The sequence below is a fragment of the Astatotilapia calliptera genome, chromosome 12, assembly GCF_964374335.1.
Source record: "Astatotilapia calliptera chromosome 12, fAstCal68.1, whole genome shotgun sequence".
NCBI classification, from domain to species: domain Eukaryota; kingdom Metazoa; phylum Chordata; class Actinopteri; order Cichliformes; family Cichlidae; genus Astatotilapia; species Astatotilapia calliptera.
This window is the reverse complement of record NC_137433.1, coordinates 25,833,116-25,855,784: the sequence shown is the minus strand read 5'-3', so window position 1 is coordinate 25,855,784 and position 22,669 is coordinate 25,833,116. Positions and strand designations below refer to the sequence as shown.

The 22,669-nt window shown below is 42.4% G+C and overlaps 1 protein-coding gene across 2 annotated transcripts in view; it reads left to right on the top strand.

Annotated features, from left to right (window-relative positions):
- ptch1 (patched 1) overlaps window positions 1-22,669 on the top strand; it is a 48,328-nt gene that overhangs the window by 8,547 nt on the left and 17,112 nt on the right. For both annotated transcript variants that reach the window (XR_013912703.1, XM_026186759.2), the window contains exons 3-14: window positions 9,519-9,708; window positions 10,523-10,592; window positions 10,705-10,796; window positions 12,074-12,269; window positions 12,403-12,524; window positions 14,353-14,500; window positions 15,863-15,994; window positions 16,112-16,267; window positions 16,617-16,715; window positions 17,816-17,941; window positions 20,888-21,006; window positions 21,550-22,210. Coding sequence is in view for 1 of the 2 variants with exons in the window: in XM_026186759.2 (XP_026042544.2) it covers window positions 9,519-9,708; window positions 10,523-10,592; window positions 10,705-10,796; window positions 12,074-12,269; window positions 12,403-12,524; window positions 14,353-14,500; window positions 15,863-15,994; window positions 16,112-16,267; window positions 16,617-16,715; window positions 17,816-17,941; window positions 20,888-21,006; window positions 21,550-22,210 (2,111 nt within the window). In the remaining variant the exon portion in view is untranslated. The remainder of the gene's footprint in view (window positions 1-9,518; window positions 9,709-10,522; window positions 10,593-10,704; window positions 10,797-12,073; window positions 12,270-12,402; window positions 12,525-14,352; window positions 14,501-15,862; window positions 15,995-16,111; window positions 16,268-16,616; window positions 16,716-17,815; window positions 17,942-20,887; window positions 21,007-21,549; window positions 22,211-22,669) is intronic.

The window sequence follows — 22,669 nt, the reverse complement described above, 5'->3', positions numbered from 1 at the left end:
CGCTAACATTTCCAACTGTGTGTATATGTGTGTGTGTGTGTGTGTGTGTGTGTGTGTGTGTGTGTGTGTGTGTGTGTGTGTGTGTGTGTGTGTGTGTGTGTATTTTGTTTTATTTTATTTTTTTTAGCCCCTCTGGCACACCACAGTTACATACGTAGCTGTATATTTCATTGCAATTCCTGCAGCACGTCGTCATAGAATCTGGCAACCACGGCAGTTACACAAGTACCACACATGCACATGCAAGACATAAAGATACAAAGATAACATTTCCTCTGTCAGATGATTGAAAAGTCAGGAGCTCCAGATTGAATCAGCATGCAACTGAGTGAAATCGTCTCTTGCACTGTAACCTATCTGCATAAAGAGCACTGGGTGTTATAAAGACCATGTTTACACTTAAACATTTTCTACTTCGTTGTTCCCTGGCACGTGCACTACTCCAGTGTTTTTGGACCTGTGCATTTGTCCATTTTATTATTTGCTCACCCACCCTATGTTGCAGAGGGTCTAAGGCATAGGTGTCAAACTCTGGCCCGCGGGCCAAATTTGGCCCGCAGCCTAATTACATTTGGCCCGCGAAGCCATACCAAATTACTATTAGAGCTGGCCTACTGGTATTATACAGCTAATATATATATTGTTTAGTATTAAGCTTTGCTTGTTCCATATTCAGTTTTTCAGCAAAACGTGTTCGAGTCCATTAGAAAAGATTCATTCTTATATCTGGAGGAATAAATATATTTCAATAAATATTAACGTTAGCCCGCAACTTTGTTTTAGTTTTGAATTTTGGCCCACTGTGTATTTGAGTTTGACACCCCTGGTCTAGGGCCTACTGGAGCTGACACAGAGCAATAAGTATTGCTTATAGTACATTGGATAGATTTCAAGTCCATCACAGGATCCCAGAAATGGGAAGCTTTTGTATACTTCTAATGCTCTTCAAGTTTGGACACCACTGTGCTGTCTTTCGGTCTGAACTCTTCCTGTCATGCTGGGTTTTATCAGTCACTAAATGTCATTCTCTAATTTGTCACTCACCCCCATTGCATGACCCTTTCCAGAAGAAAACAAAAAAAATTAGGAAATCTGTCTTGACTGTCAGCAGTTAATTCAGCAAGAAGAACAAATTGCAGGCGTTTTCTAGTATAGTCTGTGTCTATACTAGCGCTGATTTCTAGCTAGCTACACATTCACTGTGTGTGCAAATGATCATTTAATATGTATTTCTAGGCTTTTTACAATGGATTGAGATTGTTTTTGGTTTAAAAACAACACTTACAGTGACAAAGGTAGCTGAATGCACGGGTTTGATATTTAGGTTAGATGCACATTAAAGTATCGAGTTGGGTCAGTTTCATATATCTTCCATCTTCTTGTTTCAAAATAACTATTTCATACACATTTACAGTTGTTTTATAGTTGATGTATTTACTGTGTGAATTATTAATACATACATTGTAAATGTATATGTTCATTCAAAAATGTATGAATTTCACCAAATAACATGTTTCACCACAGACCCTAATACTGTGATCCATGTAAACCATAAACACTTTGCCTCAAAATAAAGGGACCAGTGCTCTCACTATAATCCGCCCTTCTGTAAAAGTTTGGCTCTGGTTGTTGGGCAGACCTATACATAACAGAATGGAGTATAAACAACCACCATTTGCTGGACTTATAAACTAGATGATAATTGCCATTAACAAAAAAAGAGAAAGTTGTAGTGCATTTCACTCTTACCTTTGTCAGGCACAAAGTGATGGATACATCCCAGAAAGCTGCACGAGCAAGCAAGACACAGAAGGTCCATGAGATGCCCTGAACGCAAAAATGAGATCACCCCTTATCCAAATAACCTCAACATCCTGTCTGTTTTAAACTCGGTGGGTGCACTGCTGGGAATCTGAGCAAGTCAGATTCCCAGCAGTGTACTAAGTTTGCCCATGTTTAAAACAGACTGGGCGACTGGTTGTTGTGATGAGTGCAGAACAGATGCAAGTTCAGAGGTTCCTTGATTTATTAGTAAGATGGAATAATAGTTGAATTATGAGGGTGGTAGCCGTGAATCTCAAAAAACAAATACAGATCCTGTTGGTTTTTCTTTGTCTTACTTTCATACTGTTTCTGTGTCCTTTATTGCACACTCAAGAATGTGTGGTTTCTTTTTGGGATCCCTGAAATCATTGACCATCTTTACAGGAAATGACAAAGAGATAGCTAGTTGAGATTGGTTGTTGAGGCTCATGTCACGGTCTGTTATGGTTTGGTTGTGAGCCAATCACAAGGCTGTAAATGCAGCAAAAGGCTGGCTTAAATTTGACAGGCACTGCAGAAGAATACAGAATGTGATGGGGGGTTTTTTCCCCGTCCTGGAGTCTTTTTTTTTTCTTCATTATCACACACCTGAGAATGCAGAAAATCTGCTGCAGTTTAATTGGACATTATCTGGTCTTTACCTGCCAGCTTCCTGGAACAAAGTACGTGTGCTTTCAGATTTTACAGATGTGTGAAACCACACAATTATCACTGGCATTCACCTCTAGTGAGTGAGCGTAACGTGTGGTGCATCTTTTGCATTGCATTCAAGCAGGTCCCTCTATAAAACCAAACAGAATATTTACAGTTTTATGAAGCAGACAACTGTAGAAAATAACTCAGTTTGATTCTCTAAAAAATGTACAGAATTCATGGGTAAAATCGGCTAGACTTTATCAGAGTAAGAGGTGTACTATCGCTGAAGAGTTTATAAAGCTTTCGCGTCACTTTAGTGATGGTGGCTTCAGATCTGCCATGTCTGTTTGGCTGCATTATGACATCACTTTTAATTGAACTACAACCACTGCATGCACACATGCTACAAAAACAGACTTTCTGTCAATGTTTCCTTCCCCAACTACTCTTTACACAGCTCTCTGAATCCATTGGCACTGAATAGGATTTTTTTTTTTCGTGGGGGGTGGGAGAGGCGAGAGGGACCTGAATGAAGGCAGCAACGTGGAAGAATCTGCCCATTGAGGAGTGTGTGAATGTACACCTCGGGCCCAGGGGAAGCTGCATTGGGAGCCAGCCGACTGCTAAATACACCCATTTTAGGGGCCGCAGAGGCCGGACAGGTGATTAGCATAATCAGGGGAGAGGGGAGCTATACATATGGTAATGCAGTAGTTGGGGGGTGAGGTTTGGTGGTATGGGTGGGGATTCTGGGGGCAGTGGTTGGCAGCTGGGGTGTGTCGGGGGTCGGAGTGTTTCGGGGGTGCGCTGCTGCATGAGGAGACCCTCGGCTACAGCTGCCAGCCCGAGGACTTCCAGTCTCCGTTCTGTCACTCTCATGTTTTTTTCCTCATTTTTTTATTTCACAGTTTTCCACTCTTGACCACGATTGTTTTACACTCCCCTCTCTGTGTGGCAGCCCCCTCTTCTTATAAGCTGACAGGAGGGAGGGAAAGAGAGTGCAAGGGAGGGAGAGCAGTACAAGTGAGGGGAACTCACCACGGGTCAGATAGGGTCTCGGCTCCCAGTAAGGCCTTTCACCACATATTTGTGGCTGTGTGCACACCTGCATTGCAGAGTGAACATTGGAAACTGCTGTTAATGCTCTGTGGATTGCTGTGCGTGCTGCTGCAGTGAGCGCTCCTTCTCCTGCTCGCAAAGTTGTTCTGAGCCTTTTGCATCTCTTTACACACTGGCATCTCCTTTGCCAGTTCCTGTCTCTCTTTTTCCTCTCATCAAACCCTGTCCTCATATTCTGTGTGCTCCTGGATTAAAGCCTGGACTTCTTTCTTGCTTGTTCCTGTGGCGGGCTGATCATAATCTTGTGCCCGCCTGCAGTTCAACAATTCTCTAACACTTTTTGACAATGCTTTGACAGAAATCTATGCCACTTTTTTTCCCCGCTGCAGCTAAATATTTTAGATCGGTGTATAAAGTGATAAACAAATGCATTCTAGCATAGATCTGTTGATGTTTATCTACTTTTATTGAGAGGGTCTGTCACATTGCAGTGATGATATCCTACAGAAAATGGGAGCAGCAGAAAATCTAAGAAAAAAGATGAACTCAGAGCCGTGGCAGCAGATGGATAAGAGAAAGCAGACAAATGGTGGAGGACAGAAACAGGTGGGGTCCTCTTAGTGATCAAAGCAGGTTATTGACAGTAGCAGCTGAATGGGAGACAAACAGGAAGTAGGAGATGTCACTGGACAGACCTACTGTGGGAAACTACCTGAGCAGTGTGACCAGGAGCAGATACCAAGCAAGTTCAAATAAATGACCAAGATAGCCAAGTAACAGATGTCCATCCATCCATTTGCTTCCGCTTATCCTTTTCAGGGTCGCGGGGGGTGCTGGAGCCTATCCCAGCTGTCATAGGGCGAAAGGCGGGGTACACCCTGGACAGGTCACCAGTCTGTCGCAGGGCTAACACATAGGGACAGACAACCATTCACACTCACTAACACATTCACACCTAGTGGCAATTTGGATTATCCAATTAACCTATCCCCACAAGCTGCATGTCTTTGGACGGTGGGAGGAAGCCGGAGTACCCGGAGGGAACCCACGCAAACACGGGGAGAACATGCAAACAGATGTATTTTTATTATATTAGTATATACTCTCTTTCCAAACCTCATGAGAAAGTTTGAAATCAGCCATAGTCTAAATAAAACTATGTCTTAAACATAACTGAACTACCAATGAGAAAAAGATGACCTTGTGTGCAACGGCATGGAGTTAAAGATGAAATATTCTTATCATTTTAAAAAAAGACAAATGTTTTTATTGTCTCTTGTGCAATTTTATGTTGGAAGACAAAAAGAAAGGAAGAGTTATATAATTTTTCTCTATACTCCTCAAACTTTGCCTCAGGATTTAGGACTCCTATAGCCCAAGGCTGCCTCTAAGCACCTGCCTGAAAGTTTAAAGGAGTGTTGCTAGAAAACTGCAAAGATTTTGTAGGTCGCTGTTTTTTTGCAGTTTGTAATGTAATAAGAAATGGCAGTATACAGAACCGGTGGAGATCAAGTAACAAACTTTGACAAGAGTACTGCAAATAGGATTGCTAAAACGGAAAATGAAAACCATCGTCTGACTCCTAAACCTACAGGAGGATTTGGCAAACTGCTCTGCTGCCTACATTACTTTAGTGTCAGAAGTTCTGGATGTTGTTATGGACTGAAAATTTTCTTATCACTGACTGAGCATCTCCACGAAGAAGTCTTCACCCCTGACTAAGTGGTCAGACCAAGAAAGATTCTTGGTAGGAAGAAAACCACCATTTAAGAATTCTGCAGAAGTGTTCCTCTTCCTCAGATCCAAGTATTAATACAATAATGTTTCAAGTTCGCAATCCTGTTGACTTCACTTCTTGGTTTTCACTCTGGCTTATATCATCCACTGTGAGACCTGCTATGAATAGGTGTGTGCCTGTGCTCAGTGCGTTGAATTAATTCACTTAGGACAAAAGTTAGGATAAGGTTCTCAGTATGTAGGTAAATGGGATATTTATGTTATAGTTATTTAATAATTGAACAGAAAATACCAAAATGTCTTTATAGGAGATTATGGGTTGATTCATTAGAAAGAAAATGGTTAATAATATCAATCTTTTAATACCAGCCTATGGAAAACTTGAAAGCACAACTTGAAAAACCACAGTAAGAACCTTTCATACCTTTGCAAATATTCATTAAGTACCAGTATTGCTAAACTCCAGAGAAACCCAAAATATCAAGCTCTTGTATGAAAGCATCATTTTTCTGTCTCATGCAACAGGTGTCACTTCCCAAGTTTAAAAGATCTTTTCAGTGTAAATCAACTTAAATTTGATTTTCTTTACACAACTTTTAAAGCAGCTTTTTAAGTACATGCCGTTGTAGTTTCATGGGGTGGTCGTCTCTTTATCCCTTTGATAATACTGGAGGTTCAGATTTTGGGAGGTCGCTGTAGACTTGGTAGCAGTGAGATGACCTGGTTTTGGGGGGCTTCCTCTTCACCATAGAGGGTGCCTGCTGGGATGGAGGGCTAATCCAGCTAATCCGTTCTCTGCAAACAGACAGACACACACACCCACACACACACACACTCACACACAGAGATGTGTTCAGCCGCATGCAAATACATATAATACATTATGTCACAAATCTTTAGTTAGTGGAGCAGGTCAGGTGTTTCAGACTATTTATTCATAGATGTGTAAATATGTTCAGGTGTACACTGAACATAATTGGGATTGGAATTATACCAGCATCACTCACAGTTACAGGAGTGGTTGCCGCTGGTGGTGCGTGTTCTCCTCGAAAGTTATGGGCTGCTTCCGTTGTCAGACATAAGAGATGTGCTGGGGTGGGGACAAGCTGTTGTGTGTTGCATGGAAAGGAGAGAAAGTTGGCGAAAGGATATGGGGGGTGGTTTGGCTTTGACAGAGGGGCCGGGCTGATTGCCATCATGATCTGGCCAATCACAGTGTAGAGCTGAATAGAGCAAAGAGAGAGAGAAAATGAGAATGAGGAGGGGGCGTTCAGATCTGAAAGGAGGAAGGGGGTGATGTCAGTTCCTTAGAAACCTACTTTCTCTCCTTTGGTGCCCGCCACCCCCCACCATTCCTCTACTTTGAGAATAGGGGGACCAGGGGTTAATGTTATGCAACATGCTGAATACCCACACCGAGGGCTCCACTACAGTGACAAGCATAGGCCTCTTCTCTTCTCTTCTCTTCTCTTCTCTTCTCTTCTCTTCTCTTCTCTTCTCTTCTCTTCTCTTCTCTTCTCTTCTCTTCTCTTCTCCTAAGGTTTTTGGTTTCGTTTGTCAATCATTAATAACTAATAACTCGTACACTACAAACCCATGTAGTCAACAGTGCGCACTAACTCAGTAAAAATAAATACAGACATGATTAGCTAAATAACTAACTAGTCATATGCTGCTGATTACTTTGATTAGCAGTTTGATCTATTACAAGTAAGAAAATAATAAAATATTTCTGTCACAAGTTTCTGGAGCCTAAGTTCATGAACACAGGTGAAGAAACTGGACTTTTGAAAACCAGAAAGCAGCTTGCTGATTCCAGTTCTGTCAGAATACATATAAGTTTTGTGATTTATTGGAATGAAAGCATTTTGGCTCAAAACCAGTTGATGGATAGTACAATTTGACTTCACCAGACTCTCTTAATTATCTATTTTGGATGTGTACTTTTCATGTCACTCTAAAACATTACAAATGATTTTTGTTTTCGTAAGAGACCGAGGCCGGTAAGGGAGGGATTGAAAATTATTTCCACTTTGTTTTGGTCTCAGCAGCTGAGCCTGGAGCGGGACACCTTCAAGATATCAACACATGCTGGGGTCAACCAGTTTTCTTAGGAGAAGGAATATGGGAATATGTGTCATTGAAGAAACACAGCTGTGTGTTCACGCACACTCGTGTGCACATGCTTGCACGTATGCTGAGTGTGTGCGCACACACATACATGTTTTCTTGGTCCAGCTGGGGTGTTAATTTCACCCCAAGGCTGTGTGAGTGTTGACCCCAAAACTTTGTAACCTCGTGAAGTGTGGAATTCTCGAAGCCCGAGGCTGTAATGTGCTGTTTCCTGTAGCGGGAGAGTACATTCCTTTGACTTGTCCCATTCCTCGCTGCTTGCTGTAAACTCAGGATCTTTGGGTGGCAGTCCACGACTTGGAAAGAATTCAAAACAGACAGTGGGTTCTTTCTAAACTTGATCCTCCCCTCCCCCTGTGCCATCTCCACACGTGTAGAAGGGTATTGACTGATGGATGCACCTTTTTCCATATACCCGTGTTTCCGTTGTCCCTCCTGGCAGTGCGCTTAAACCAAGCCTCAGGCTAGCATTGCCTTTGAGCGTTGAGTGTATCAGACAAGCCGACTTGTTAGTGCGCTGTCAGTGTGCGTCAGATCTTAATCAGTTCCATGCGCTTTCCTTTGAAGGGAGGGCTGGTGTAACGGACCTCTGTAGCTGGCCTAGCAGTGGAAAGCATGTCGCTCCAGTTAGCCTAGGCCTGCTATTAATGATGAGCATTATAAACATGCATTCAGACAGGTTCAGATAGGAATGCTGTTTGAGTCCAGAAAAAAAGAAATCAAATGTGTTTTCCTAATGCCCCAAGACATGGCCCATCTCTCCCTTTTCCCTTGGTCTGACTGGGTGGTCCAGCCCAGCAGAACAGGCATGCTTATGTTCAACTTTAATGCCATTACAGTAGACAAAAAAATATTCAATCCATGCCCACTGTTACACGGATTGAGCAGAATTGTTAAATTGGATTAAGGCATAATAAAATGCTACAGATTTTTCACACAGTCTGCTCTCTCACTGGACAGTTTTCTTGTTTTGTGTATGTGTGTGGCTGGGTGACCAAGTGAAATAATATGAGTATAAATTGCTCGAGCTTTCGCTGAACGGCTCAAATTATCAGCTCGTAAATTAGAAACAGACACACCAAACTGGGGGATGCATATGAAGACACATGAATCTTAAACCTGAACACAAAACGTAAACAATTCTGGTACTTTTTTAAAATTTAATTTGCCTTATAATTTTGCTCATATCTGCCCATCCTTGCATGCCCGCATTCGTTTGCATGCATGTGTGTGTTTATGTGTGTGCGTGTGTGTTTGTGAGGGATACTTTGCCAGACTTTCCTTGGATGTACTTGGGTGGAGCTGGACAGCTAAAGGGTCTGAAAGGCTGCTTTTGTAGCTCGGGCTAGCTCAGGGCTCAGAGCGCACGCACAGGGCTTAGTCTCACCACGATACTGGGAGCAAAGCCTGGAAGACAGCCTCTCTCTATCAAACACACACACACACTAGTGTCACACACAAATGCAGACAACGTGTTTTGGCGCTGCTGACAAGTTAGCAAATTTAAGGAGAAACACTGAGCTGTTTGTGAAATGTGGATTTGTTGAGGTGATGCTGCTTTTGTGGATTCAAAGGACTTGGGATGTTTGCCATTGTAGTGTTACAAGCTTACTGTGAGGAGAGTGCTGTTATTTAAGATACAAGTCAGATAATGTCACAGACAGGCTGCGATGTCTGTGGGTCTGCTTTGCAGAACGAGCAGGGGATCTCTTGTGTGAGTCGCAGACTTTATAGCACACCATGCTGTTTGTGTGTGTGCATTATTATTATCTTGTAGTTCAGAGCAAAATAATGCATTACAATAAAAAAAGTATGCATGAATGGATCTGGTAGCAGTGTGATGTTTTCTAGTCAGCTGTACTCCTGTTTTACTTGAAGAACCAGAACGAAAGTCAGTGTTTTAACCTTTACTGTGTCTATATTTTGCAGATATTTGTGCCTTTGTGTCAGAAAAACACAGACTTTTTAAGCACATATTCAAAGCCAGCACAATTCTGGCCCCTAACCCTTACATGCAGTTTTTCTTAACCTTTAACTTTACTAAATAAGATTTTGTGAATCAAATGCAATAATGGTCTGGATGTTTTCACAAAAGCCTTAAATATGTAACTTCACTCTTCTTTGTCAAGTTGGCGGGCGTGTGAACCAGGAACTCAAGTATACAAGACAGAAGATAGGCGAGGAGGCCATGTTTACCCCTCAGCTGATGATCCAGACGCCGCGGGAGGAGGGAGCCAATGTTCTAACTGTGGAGGCGCTCCTGCAGCACCTGGAGTCAGCTATCCGAGCCAGCAGAGTTCATGTTTACCTTTATAACAGGTAACGTGCCTCTTGTCATTTTGTATCTAAGCATCATGTTTTCCAATTCTGGACAAGTTAATTCAAGTTTAATATCTTTAGTCCAATAACTGTATCTGGCTTCCTCTTTATTCTAACACAGTGGCCAGTAATCTGTGAGTGTAGCCCTGTTATAGGTCCAGGTATAAATTCTCTTACTTGTGTGTCAGTCAACATTTCTCAGCTACAACGCTGACACGATGTGCTCAGCTCATTCAACATTGTTGGAAGTAAACGAATAAGCTGATCCCAACAGTGGAGTAACCCTCCTGCAAACTAGCATTTGGAGGTGTGATTGCAGAACGGCACAAAAAATAATTTTTTTTAGTAACCCTTTTACTTTATGAAAAAAGCTCTATCCTACAAGCTGGAACAATTTATTTTGAAATATGTCTGAGTAGGAGTGCTGAAAGGTGCTGTAACGTGGTGCACATGTGCAAACTTTTTTCTGTATGCTATCAACTCTTGTGCTTATTTAAACAAAATCATATCAGCCAACACTATAATCAGCAGGAAAAAAATAAATCGATGCACCTCAAGTGGTAATCTCTGAGTGAATTCATTGCTGTACATGACGAGATATAGCAATTATTCTGTGTGTACAAACACAAAGAAATTCGTAATGATGAAGGATATATTTGTATTATTCCTTGTTCAGTTGATCCTGGGTGCACTCGTCGTGTTTATGTGGTGATGAAAAAGTTAAACTTTTGTTCTGGATGAAGCATTCTCATTGGGATGAAAAGTTTCGTCACTCATCCAAGTGACTTTTTCACTCTCTTTTTCTCCTTTTCAGACAATGGAAATTAGAAGACTTATGCTACAAATCAGGGGAAGTAGTCACAGAAACACATCACCTGAATCAGGTGAGACACAACCAGCACAGTGTGTATAGTTTTTCTGTTTTTTACTTTTTATCTCTGTATTGTTGCTACTTCTTCAGTGTTTGTCAATTCTATTATTTGCTCAACCATTTAGATCATAGAAAGGCTACATCCCTGCCTCATCATCACACCTTTGGACTGCTTCTGGGAGGGGGCTAAGCTCCAGCCTGGAACAGGCTATCTCCCGTAAGTACTTAAAAGCTCTTTTTGACTAGACAGAATCTGCATTTGTGATGTGATCATTACTACATATCATTGGATTGACCAAACTCTTCCAAGCTTATGGCCAAATGATCAAATCCTAATTGGGCTTACATAATAGCTTTATCTACTGTGAGGCCAGTTGGCAAACTGATTCAGATGATGTTGGGACAATAAGACCTGAAGTGCTGAGCTCAGCTCATAACGGTAGTGTATACAGTAGCAGTGGCAATGTGATAATGAGAAAGAGATGACAAGAGATGTGAATCTTTGGATCTTGCATTAGCCCCTTTTATAAGTGGCAGCTCTAACACACTCAACCCATCTAAAGAAACACCACAGAGAAACAAGTGTGTGTGTGTGTCCTGAACTCGTCCCCTCTGAAGGCTCTATTGTAGTGGTTGCTGGCATGCGTATCGCTGGCGATGGTTTCTCTCGAGCCCTGGGCCTCACACCATTGTCTGGCCGTTCTGTTGCTAATGGCCTGCTGCTACAGTAATACTCAGCAGACCTTTACCTCTGCATGTGTTTATGCATGCCCATATTGTGCGTCGTCTTCATCAGTGCATACATGCGTTTCTGTCGATGTGTAAAGGTGTATCAGCTTGAGTCACCATCATCAGAGTGCGTGGATGTGTGTCTATCTGTGTGAGTGTGAGTGTCTGGACCTAGATGGTAAATAAGGTTTTTACTATGTTCTGGTTGGGAGGCTGGGAATAATAACCCAAGCCTGGTTAAGCACATACAATGTCGTCTGAATGGCAGAGAGAAAAAGAGAGATCGGAATGTGTGAGGAAAAGAGAGCATAGAGGGACGAGGTCTGGGTTGGAGCAGGAACTCAGCTTTTGCATGATGGGAAATTATCGCCACTTATTACATAGCAAGAAAGAGATTAGTTACCGTTATCAGAATTGTGCCTTTTTCATCGGCTAAAATGTAATCTTGAACTTTTTATCTTTTTGTGGTTTTATTCCCTTCAATGAGAAATAAAAAGTGATGGGCAGATAATGTTTAAGAACATAAAACAAAACCTTTCATTCAAACAGGTGTAAGGTAATCTTTTGTAATCATCCAGATAGGCCAGAATTTGAATCTAGTGTTGACCTGTCAACTCTAATGGATATAGTGGATGGCTTAGGTAACATTTTTTATTGTCATTTGACTATAAGATTTTACTTTTTGGGGATCCAAATGCAGCTATTCTTAGGAACAGAAACCTAGCATCATAAAAGCACACTAACATTTGCCTTTAACCTTTGCAGAGGCAAAGGACTTGTGCAGTGGACCAATTTTGACCCTAAGGAATTCCTTGAGGAGTTGCCACAGCAAAACCACGTGGAAATCTTTGAGGAGATGTTAGAAAAAGCGGACATTGGGCACGGCTACATGGATAGACCCTGCCTGAACCCAGCTGATCCTGACTGCCCCCGCACCGCGCCCAATAAGAACTCGACTAAGGTGGGCATGCATCAAGCCTCAAGCTTTTGGCTCGGAATATCTCAATAAGTGTGGGGTATTAATATGTTTCGCTCAAACGTAAAGTGTTTAGTTTGAGATTAGTTGTTGACAGTTATTGCTTTTATTGCTCCAGCCATTCGATGTGGCACGGGCTCTGAGTGGAGGCTGCCATGGTCTGGCCAGGAAGTACATGCACTGGCAGGAGGAACTGATTGTTGGAGGGACCACCAAGAATGGCAGCGGACCCCTGCTCAGGTAACATAACCGAACTTGCTTCTTCGTAAACACTGTAGTAATCATGACAGCGCGTATTCTGGACAGACTGTGTGGTTTTTGTTCTCTTGTGCAGCACGTGCACATTTGCGTGTGTGCTGTGTGCTATAAATCTTGCAGTCATTAGCAAATTCCAGTGAAATCTTAGAGCTCCAGCTGTTCCTGCTCAGCTCTGGCTGCTCTGCTTGGACACTACCCACTCACACACACATGTGTATGCACAGAGTGATGTATTGCCTGGCTAGTTTGTCCAAATATACAGCGATATGTGGACTTAATTCCAGCACAAGAATCAGGTAAAAGCCTAAAGATTTGGTTGTATGCCGTCCGACAACATACAAGCTCAACGCATGATAAGGGAACAAATTAAAGTCTTGCACTTTTTGTGTGATGTTTATGTAAGTAGAAAGCATGAAATTTGCATAGAAATGAAAAATGTTTCTTCAACAGCAGCTACAGCAGCAGTAACATCTTTTGCTTGTGGACCTCCTACTTTAAGGCTAAAATGCACTTTTGGTGCAAAGCAAACTCGCACGCACACACATTAACACACATACTGGTCACGGAGTACAGTGGGGTGCGTTGTTTGTGTTTTGTGGTTGTGTTTTTTCCTGGCAAGGTTGGGTCATTAGAGTGTCTGTGCGTGCCTGGCTGCTTGTGTGTGTCTGCGTGTGTGTGAGTGAATATGTGTAGTATGGCTGCTCTCTCTGTTGGGCTGTTACTGCTGGCACTCAGCTTCTTCACCTTGTTTACTAACTGCCACCATTACTGTGATTATCACCATATTACACAGCACACATTCATAGAGACGGGCAAATGTCTTTTGCTTTGGTTTATATAATTTTATGATTTGAAAATAAATCCACTCAGTAGACTACTGTTAAAAAGCTGCACTCTGGTCCAGAGTCCTTTATTATTACCTAATCCGCCATATTACTTTATTACCTTCATAATTTATCACCCCATTAGCGGTGTGCATTTTTCATTACACTCAATGTCTTGGTCCTTAAGATCAGCAACCCATAGAAGGGCTGAAGGAGAGCTTGCATGTGGGAGGGAGAGGATGCATGTGAGGAAATATGTAAATACACAATTAAATTTTCCTTATTAAATCCTTATTAAATTTCCTCTCACTGGGTTTGTATATGATTTTGAGATATTGATATCAGTAGTTTCTGGATATATACATATATATATATATATATATATATATATATATATATATATATATATATATATATATATATATATATATATATATATATATATATATATATATATATATATATATATATATATGTGGAGGCTGCCATATATATATATATCATTGTTTATGATGACTGATATCCAATGTGCTCCAGGCAATGTGACTTTGGTTTTGTTTCATTTTTCTTTCCCTTTTACTGCTTAAATTAACACATTCTTTGTTCTGGGATTAGAGATTAAACTGAAAAATTAAAAATTTTCCTGGGATGATTTAATCTTATTCTCTCATCTCCCTGTTGGTTTGATGCTTTTGAGGGACCATCATTTTGATGAACACCTAATTTATTTTTACTTTATATTCATGGAGTGTTAGACATCGCTGTGAATCAAAGAGCCTAAAACTTTGCAAGTCCAAGTTTTGATTTTGTTATTATTTCCCACAATCCAGAGAGCCTGCTCATCGCCCCACGCTTCCTCTCTAGATGGGATGTTCTCACTGAAGTCTTGACCTCCTTCCTTTTGTTCTCTCATCCTTTCCATGTTTTCCTTCCCATTTCCCTCCCTCATTCTCTCTCTGCCACCTTCCCCCTTAACTCCCTTCCAGTGCCCAGGCCTTGCAGACCATCTTCCAGCTGATGACTCCCAAGCAGATGTTTGAGCACTTTCGGGGCTACGATGAGGTTTCCCACATCAACTGGAATGAAGAAAAGGCTGCAGCTATACTTGAAGCCTGGCAGAGGCGGTACTCTGAGGTAAGGGCCAGAAAATTTAGAAATGAGAGCAAGAAAAATTCAGAAAAAGAGAGAACGAAAGAGAAAAGAGTAGCGAAATCTACCCTAAGTCCTCTATAGCCACGTTGTAAATCACAGACCGGATACAGGTGAACATGGGAAGGCCCCATCCAAAGCCGGGGCCCCTGATAGATACTAAAACCACTGTTGGTGTGTGGTAAAGGACTAAAGTTTTCCTCTCACTCATGAGTAGAGAGGGGCAATAGAGCAACAGGGTGAGCATGTCTGGAATACATTAAGTGAGTGCTGGATATCTCTCTTTTTCTTCCTCGCTCTCCCCCTTAAACTTACACACAATCACACATGAACACACACTCACAACTTCACACACAATCGCTTTCCCAGCTGTGGCCCCATTGGTGGCTCATGTGTGACATCATCTGGTCTTTGTTTTGGGGGCCCCAACCTCTGTTCCACATGGTGTGACCTTGTGTGTATGAATGTGCGTGTGTGTGTGTGTGTGTGTCATTTATCTTTGGGTCCAGAAATCACAGATTTTTAACAAAATGTGATCATATTTTTAAACACATAGTTTTATTTTTTTAAGCTTCAAAGTGAAAAAATATGCCAAAAATTGCATTTTTTATTTGTATTATTCACATTTAGGCGTGTCTGCAAGAATATGTCGGTATGTGTGAGACACATGTGGAAGTTTACATGTGGGTGCGAGTGTGTGTGTGTGTGATCTAGAGCATGTTTCTTAATGTGTGTCAGCCGTCATTGCTCCCCACTGAGCAGTAACAGCAGTTCAATGCCGAAGCCATCTGTCTGTCCTGAGATAGTAAGAGAGACAGAGGGAATAGGTCAGGATACTGTCTGCAGAGCCTCCTGATTCAAGGCTTTTTTTTTTCAGAGACAGCCTGTAATATTTAGTTAATTTAAACCTAGGGAAGATGTTATATTACATAAAAGAGGGACAGCTTGCGCTAAATCACTGAAAATTAATTCCCTTTTTCCAGAATGTGCATTTTAGATACCACTGAGTAAGCGGCAGCAAGGTTGGTCAATTATCTATTCTGCTAAAATTAGATTTAGTTGTATTTTGATAGCTGATGCAGATCTAGTTGGTATATTAAGGGAAAATGAGATAGGGATAAGAAAATCTTGTTGCAAAGTTCCAAACCAGTAAATGCTTTACTGGTCAGTAAACCAGATTTAAATGTTGATGGAGCTACTGGTGCTGCATTAAGAGTTCATTTATAAGTGACCTATTTTATTATTTCTAATCTATATACATATATATTTTATAGTGTGTATATATAGGATATTTAATCCTATTTTAAAGAGTTTCTTCCTCTTTATTTACTATTGTCTTGTCTTCAGGCGGTGCAGCACAGCGTGTCAGCAAACTCGTCTCAGAAGGTCTTATCTTTCACAACCACCACTCTGGAAGATATTCTCAAGTCTTTTTCGGACATAAGTGTTATCCGCGTGGCCAGTGGGTACCTTCTGATGGTAAGACTAGAGGGAAGGAAAATTTTATTCAATTTTTCTCTGCTTTGCTTGAAACTGAGAAGGGACTTACAGACAAAAGGGTGATTGATTAATGGTTTGCTTGCTGTTTGTGCCTAGCTGGCCTATGCATGCCTGACCATGCTGCGATGGGACTGTGCCAAGTCTCAGGGGGCTGTGGGGCTGGCAGGTGTCCTCCTGGTGACGTTGTCAGTGGCAGCTGGTTTGGGCCTCTGCTCCCTCCTGGGCATTTCCTTCAATGCTGCCACTACGCAGGTAACTCACACACATGCCACTGGACCCAATGGGCTAAAGGTCAACACAGCAGCTGCTAGTAGACTTGAGTTGAAGTCTCTGCTAGACTTAAAATCATTTTCTTAAATTGCCTAATTGAAGTGGGTCAACACCAGCAGAATAATGTACAGAAGATAATGTAGTAGATATTATTGGACACTGGAGACAGGTTTTGACGCTTCATTTTAATTTACCTTAGCACCAGAATTTGAAAAATATTGCATGGGTGTGTATCTATAATAATATGCACTTGTGGCTACCCCTAGAATAGCGAACCTCTGAGGTAAAATCATGCAGGAGCTCATTAAGTTTGTGGGTGTGTGTGCCACAGGTGCTTCCCTTTTTGGCTCTGGGAGTTGGAGTAGATGATGTGTTTCTCCTCGCCCATGCCTTCAGTGAGACCGGGCAAAACAAGAGGATCCCATTCGAGGTGAGGCAAACATCCACCATCACCCATTCCTGCACATCCCCTTTGTTGTTTTATCTACTCTGCGGAGGAATGTGTGAAAGCTTGTCTGTGCCTGTGATGTAGCATCAAGCAAACCATGTGCCACACACCCAGCCTTCTTATCTCAGCAATGCTCCGAATTAAAGACGTTCATTTTTAAATGGATTAATATGTCTGTTTCTTTTAGATTATGACTTCCTTGTTTCTGCTTTACACACAGATTGATAAGTTACACACACACACTTGTGAGTGGGTCTAATAAAAAAAATAAATTAATTAATTTGATGCATTTAAAGTATTCTGTGCGGGTCTGAAGTATGGATTAAACCAGGAGCAAGAGCTTTCTCATCCATTAGCTGATGAAGTGTACAGAATCTAATAAATAGCATTAAAAAAAAAAGAACTGGCTGTGTGTGTGTGTGTGTGTGTGTGTGTGTGTGTGTGTGTGTGTGTGTGTGTGTGTGTGTGTGTGTGTGTGTGTGGTAGCTTTTCATCTCCAGAGGGGAAAACACAGGCATGTATTTGCTTGTTTTTGTTTTCCCCTGCCTCCCTCTCGTTCAAGCCCTCGTCTCTATGCCTCCCTCATCCCCGAGCTTCTATTGTGTGGCTGAGATGAAAACTAAACAGAGCCAAACCTGATCTCTCCTGTCTGATGTGCACACACACAAACACACACACACACACAGACACACACAAAGATGCGCATGCCTGCAGACGCTCTCTGTGTGGTCCTGCACGTCTTTAGATCTTCACACAGTTGCCGCCAAAGTCTTCTAGAGTTGTGTGTTTATCACTGTTCTCTTTGTGCGCATTATATTACAAGTTTTCAGCAGCAGTGATTTTACCAAGCGTTGTTTTGTTCTGTCGGCTTTTTCCTCCGTTACTTCAAACAGAAGTAGACAGGCCCAGGTGGATTATTTAAGCACTTCAGGGCTTCAAGAAACATCGTAATCACTGTCAGTCATATCAGTATCACGATAATGATACATAATCTCCAGTATTACACGTGTGCCTCTGGCTAAACTCTGATCAAAAGTTTCATTGCTTTTCCTCTCACCAACTTCTCTTTCTGTCTCGACAAGGATCGCACGGGGGAGTGTCTGAAGAGGACAGGGGCCAGTGTGGCTCTTACCTCCATCAGCAACGTCACAGCATTCTTCATGGCAGCGCTCATCCCCATCCCAGCGCTCAGAGCCTTTTCTCTACAGGTACAGTGGCTAGTGAGTGAGGGTTGTATGCGTGCGTGTGCGTGTGTGAGAGTTCAGTCGTGTGGGGCCTCTCTCTTACTAATAGTCCTGTTCCCGTCTTCATTGGCTCCAGATTTCTCCAGACTGTTGTTTTATTGATTTCATTCATCACATTGAAAGTGTGTACGTCTGTGTGCGTTTGTGTGTGTGCATGAGGAGAAGTGTGCGTTTTGTTAAATCCCCCCCTCCTCCTTCTTTGAGGCTGTTTAGTGGTGGGCCCGGTGTCTGTCCAGATTGTGGCTGAGGTCCTAGTAACTGAATCCCTCTGCGAGTGTGTGTGCGCGTCTGTGTACTCACATACCCTCACATCCATGTGCATGTGTGCGTGTGGGGAGTTGTAGTATCTGTGTGGGAGGTTTGAAACGCAATGGCCTAGATGTTTGCATGTGCGCATGTGAGCGAATGTACGAGCAAAGGTGGGGGAACACGAGAGGGGAGCTCTGACTTCTCTAACATCTGTCAGTAATTACAGACATCACCAGAACAGCGAAAACTAGTACAAAATGCCTCCAATAATCAATGAATTCCTAATTCATTTAAACAGTCAGTCATAGCGATACGTGCGCTAAAGAGAGGATAAGGTCAGATAAAAATCTCTGGTTTGAAGTTTGAGTCACTGCAGCACTAACCAGATGGATAGAGAAAGAAAAGGCTACATATATGTTTTAAAAAGTGATGGTTACAACAACAACAAATTTGACATCTCACCTTTGTGTGATGATCACCTTAATCTTCTAATCACATGGGTGACCCTCCATTAATGTGAGTGTAGGTTTTGCCGTTTTGTCAAAAATCTGGTTTGTTCAGTTTATTTACCCAAAAGAGTTTCTGTTTTATTGTTTACATAAGGTTTTCTTGACACCATCTTTATAGTCAGAGGCACTCTTATGTGGGTTAGCAAGCCAAAGTGGATGATCACAAAAGCCAGTTAGTTCACCCAAGACAGGACGCCAATCTGCCACTAAGACAAAAAGGCACTCATTAAGACTCAAATATACTTTTGTGACAGAATAGGAATAACCACTTATGTTAACTTACTTGCCTCTGGTCTTTGGGGAGGATGCCAGAGTACCTGAAGGACAGTCCACTGTACCACTGAACCATCACAATCAAGCACACACAATAAAAGCATTCAGCTGAGAATTTCAACACATATTTTGCATAAGGAAGCTATGAAAACTTGTTGTAATACGCATTTGCAAGTATTTGCAGTTACATAAGTGATGTATCACTGACTATATGAAAATATTAAGTGATTTCCCCCTCCTGTTTCTTGCTCTTTAGTCCTCACGCACATGCATAGACTCACACACACTTGCATGGACACACAGTGTGAGGTAAGATGTTGCCACATTGAGTACAATATTAGCATGTGTGGATTGATGGCTTTAGTAGAGAGAGTCTGTCAAACATGATCCATTTACCCCATGGGTCTAATCCATGGAGCTTCGTTTTCTACACACGCACATTGGAAAAGACGCATGCTCAACACACACACATACGCATACCATGCATACTTCACACTAGTGGTTTTGTTACCGCTAGACGGTAAAACTTCACGAAGTCGACATTCACGGTGATACTCATCTTTTATTATCGAGTGCATCCACACACCGCAACCTTGTGTCAGTGCCTGTAGTTTGTGTTGGCGTGCATGTGTGCGTCTCTTTATCAGCATTAAACACTTCCCATGGTCGACTCCACCTTGGATTCATCGCTCTTTCCCGCGCGCTCCTGCGTTATGTCTCATTCACTTCCTCCTATCAGTATAAACATAAGAAAAGGAATCTTGTCCTGATAACAGCAGCAAAACACACACACACAGAGGAACACACACATTCATGTGCAGAAAACAGATGTGATGATAAATATCCCCACTCTGGGGTCAGCTCACGGTCACTGTGTGTGTGTGTGTGTGTGTGTGTGTGTGTGTGTGTGTGTGTGTGTGTGTGTGTGTGTGTGTGTGTGTGTCAGTGGACTCATACTGTATCTGTCTGGATGTTAGTGGGCCAATTGAGAATTAATTGTTCTGCTCTACTTACAGCTTTTTCTTTCTCCACGTCTCCTTCATTGACATTATATCTCTCTCGTTGACTGAGTAGCGAGCTGAGGAATGAGGGAGGGCGAGGATGTGTGTGTGCCTGTGTCTGGTTGGTGTTATGGTGTGGTTTAAGTAGGAGGCTGTACGTTTTTTAAGGTGACAGATATGTGTGTTTATGTGCATTTTTCTGTGTGAGTCTGTAAGGGGTGTGTGTGTGTTGTCTGTACAGCCACAGCGACTGCTCATCACCTCAGGCCCCGCGGGCCTCTGACTCCTTGGGTGGTCTGGCACACACACGGGATTGTGTGTGTGTGTAGTGGTCTGGCAACTACGCAATATCCAGATTGTACTCTGGGCAGGGCCCCAACCTAACCTCAACCCCCACCCTCTGCTCTAGTGCACCACCTTCAAATACTTAACCACAACATTGTACTGGCTTCTATTACACATACATATGCCTCACTTTTTCTCTGCACACTCAGTGTTTTTGCCTTGAAAGGAACTGGAAATGTGTCGAAAGGCAATTTTTCCCTCACTTGAGCCTATTCAGCTTGTGTTATTCTGATTTATATTCAGAGCAACACTGTTTTTGTTAAACAGTAATTCTTTCATTTAATACACTTTCAAAGTAGTTTTGTAAGTTGCAGCATGTGTATGGATGATAATGCAGTTAAATTTACAGCAAAATGCCCTTTTTAAATGTTACATATCATTTCACATCTTCACTGTCTACACTGCATATGATCACCTGTATTTTTTCCCACTGTTTGCAACTACAAAAAAAGTCAATCTGATCCTTTTTCTTGATAAAAAGCAGTTTTGTTTGGGTTTTTTCACCTGAAATAACCTTTCTGTTTTTCTTGCAGGCTGCAGTGGTGGTGGTGTTTAACTTTGCCATGGTACTGCTCATCTTTCCTGCCATCCTCAGCATGGATCTCTATCGGCGAGAGGACAGGCGTTTTGACATTTTCTGCTGCTTCTACAGGTGTGCACACACAAAGACGCGCTTTCATATCTGACGAGACACTTATTGCTTTACCGTTCCTCCTTTTATGTTTTCCACCGATCTCTTCCATGATAATGAACCGTGTACGCACAAAGCTATCTTTAAAGATATCTTCACCGTAATCCCCCTCAGTTAAAAACTAATTACTGCAAAAGTTGTCTCTTTCCGTCTGACTGCTTGCTTGTTTGACTGTATGTTTATCTTTTCCAGTCTTCATTAAAGTTTGCCAGTCTGCCTGCCAGCCCGGGCATGCTCGTTGGCTCGGTTATTGTACAGATGTGTACACACACTATTAAATTCCACGGTTGGGTCCCGGCCCTATATTTCATGCTGCTGGCAAAGGAGAGAAGATTCACAATAACATAGGGCTAATAAATATTTTTTGTAATGCAACACTTAACTGTTTCACAAAATCAGATGTTGTACATGCGTACTGGAATGTTTTTTTTTTCCGTTAAGTCTGGTTTTAAATTTTGTTTCACAGCAGTGCCTGACAGTGTTTCATCGTATTTATGTCTGCAGCCCTTGTTCCAATCGTGTGATTCAGATAGAGCCACAGGCGTACCTGGATGGGACAGAAGGGAGTCGCTACAGCCCTTCCCCGTCATATCGTACCCCTCCTCCCTCATATCACATGCCTCCCCCAAGCTACAGCAGTCCCCCTCCTTCCTACAGTAGCCATGGTTTTGCTCAGCAGACCCAAATCACTATGCAGTCCACAGTGCAGCTCAGGACGGAGTACGACCCCCGAACTCAGGCCTTCTACACCACAGCTGAGCCCAGATCCCAAATCTCTGTGCAGCCCATCAACCCAGCTCCAGCTAGGACCAACCGTAACAACGAGTATTACAGTAGCAGCAATCACGCCAACATCAGCAACAACAACAACAGTGGGGGCTTGAATAATGGGGGGTCTCGAGGTTCTGCCAGCTTCTCCCATCATCATCATCCCGCACCTCCTCCTGCTGCATCGACCCCAAGTGCTAGCTCAGTTGCTCAGGGTGATGGAGCCTCATCGACTGGCCAGAGTCCAGAGAACAACAGCTCCACACGGGACCTGTTGTCCCAGATTGGAGAAGCCTCGCTGGGCCTACGCTGCCTCAAGCCCCCCTGCTCGCGCTGGACCCTGGCCTCTTTTGCTGAGAAGCACTATGCGCCATTCCTTCTGCAGCCCACCACCAAGGTGAGTTCAGTTGCTCTCTGTGTTTCTGTAGAGTAGGGAGACAAAGAAACAAGCGGAATAGCTTCTGTATGAGGTAAAAGTGGGTTTGTGTGCTGACTCACTGTGGTGATAATTTGAATGGGAGGGTTAGTCACCGGAGTGTGTAAGGAAGGAGGAAATCGGGGGTGGAAATTGTGGTTATGTCCTATCTGAGACACACACACACACACAGACACACAGTGGGTGGCCAGACCTTTTAAAGCCTTCCAGAACTGAAATCATGTGGTGGTCTGTACTTGACATTACAAAATGTTCCTCAGTTTCTTTCTTCTTCTTTTTTTTAATTTTATATAAATTGCTTCACGTAGTCCTGCAAGGCATTAATCCGGCACTTTACTTTTTGCAGAAAAAAGAAAAAGTAGCACTTTTGCTACATTGTATCAAAAAGCATCTGACAGCTTATAAACAGCTTATAAACAG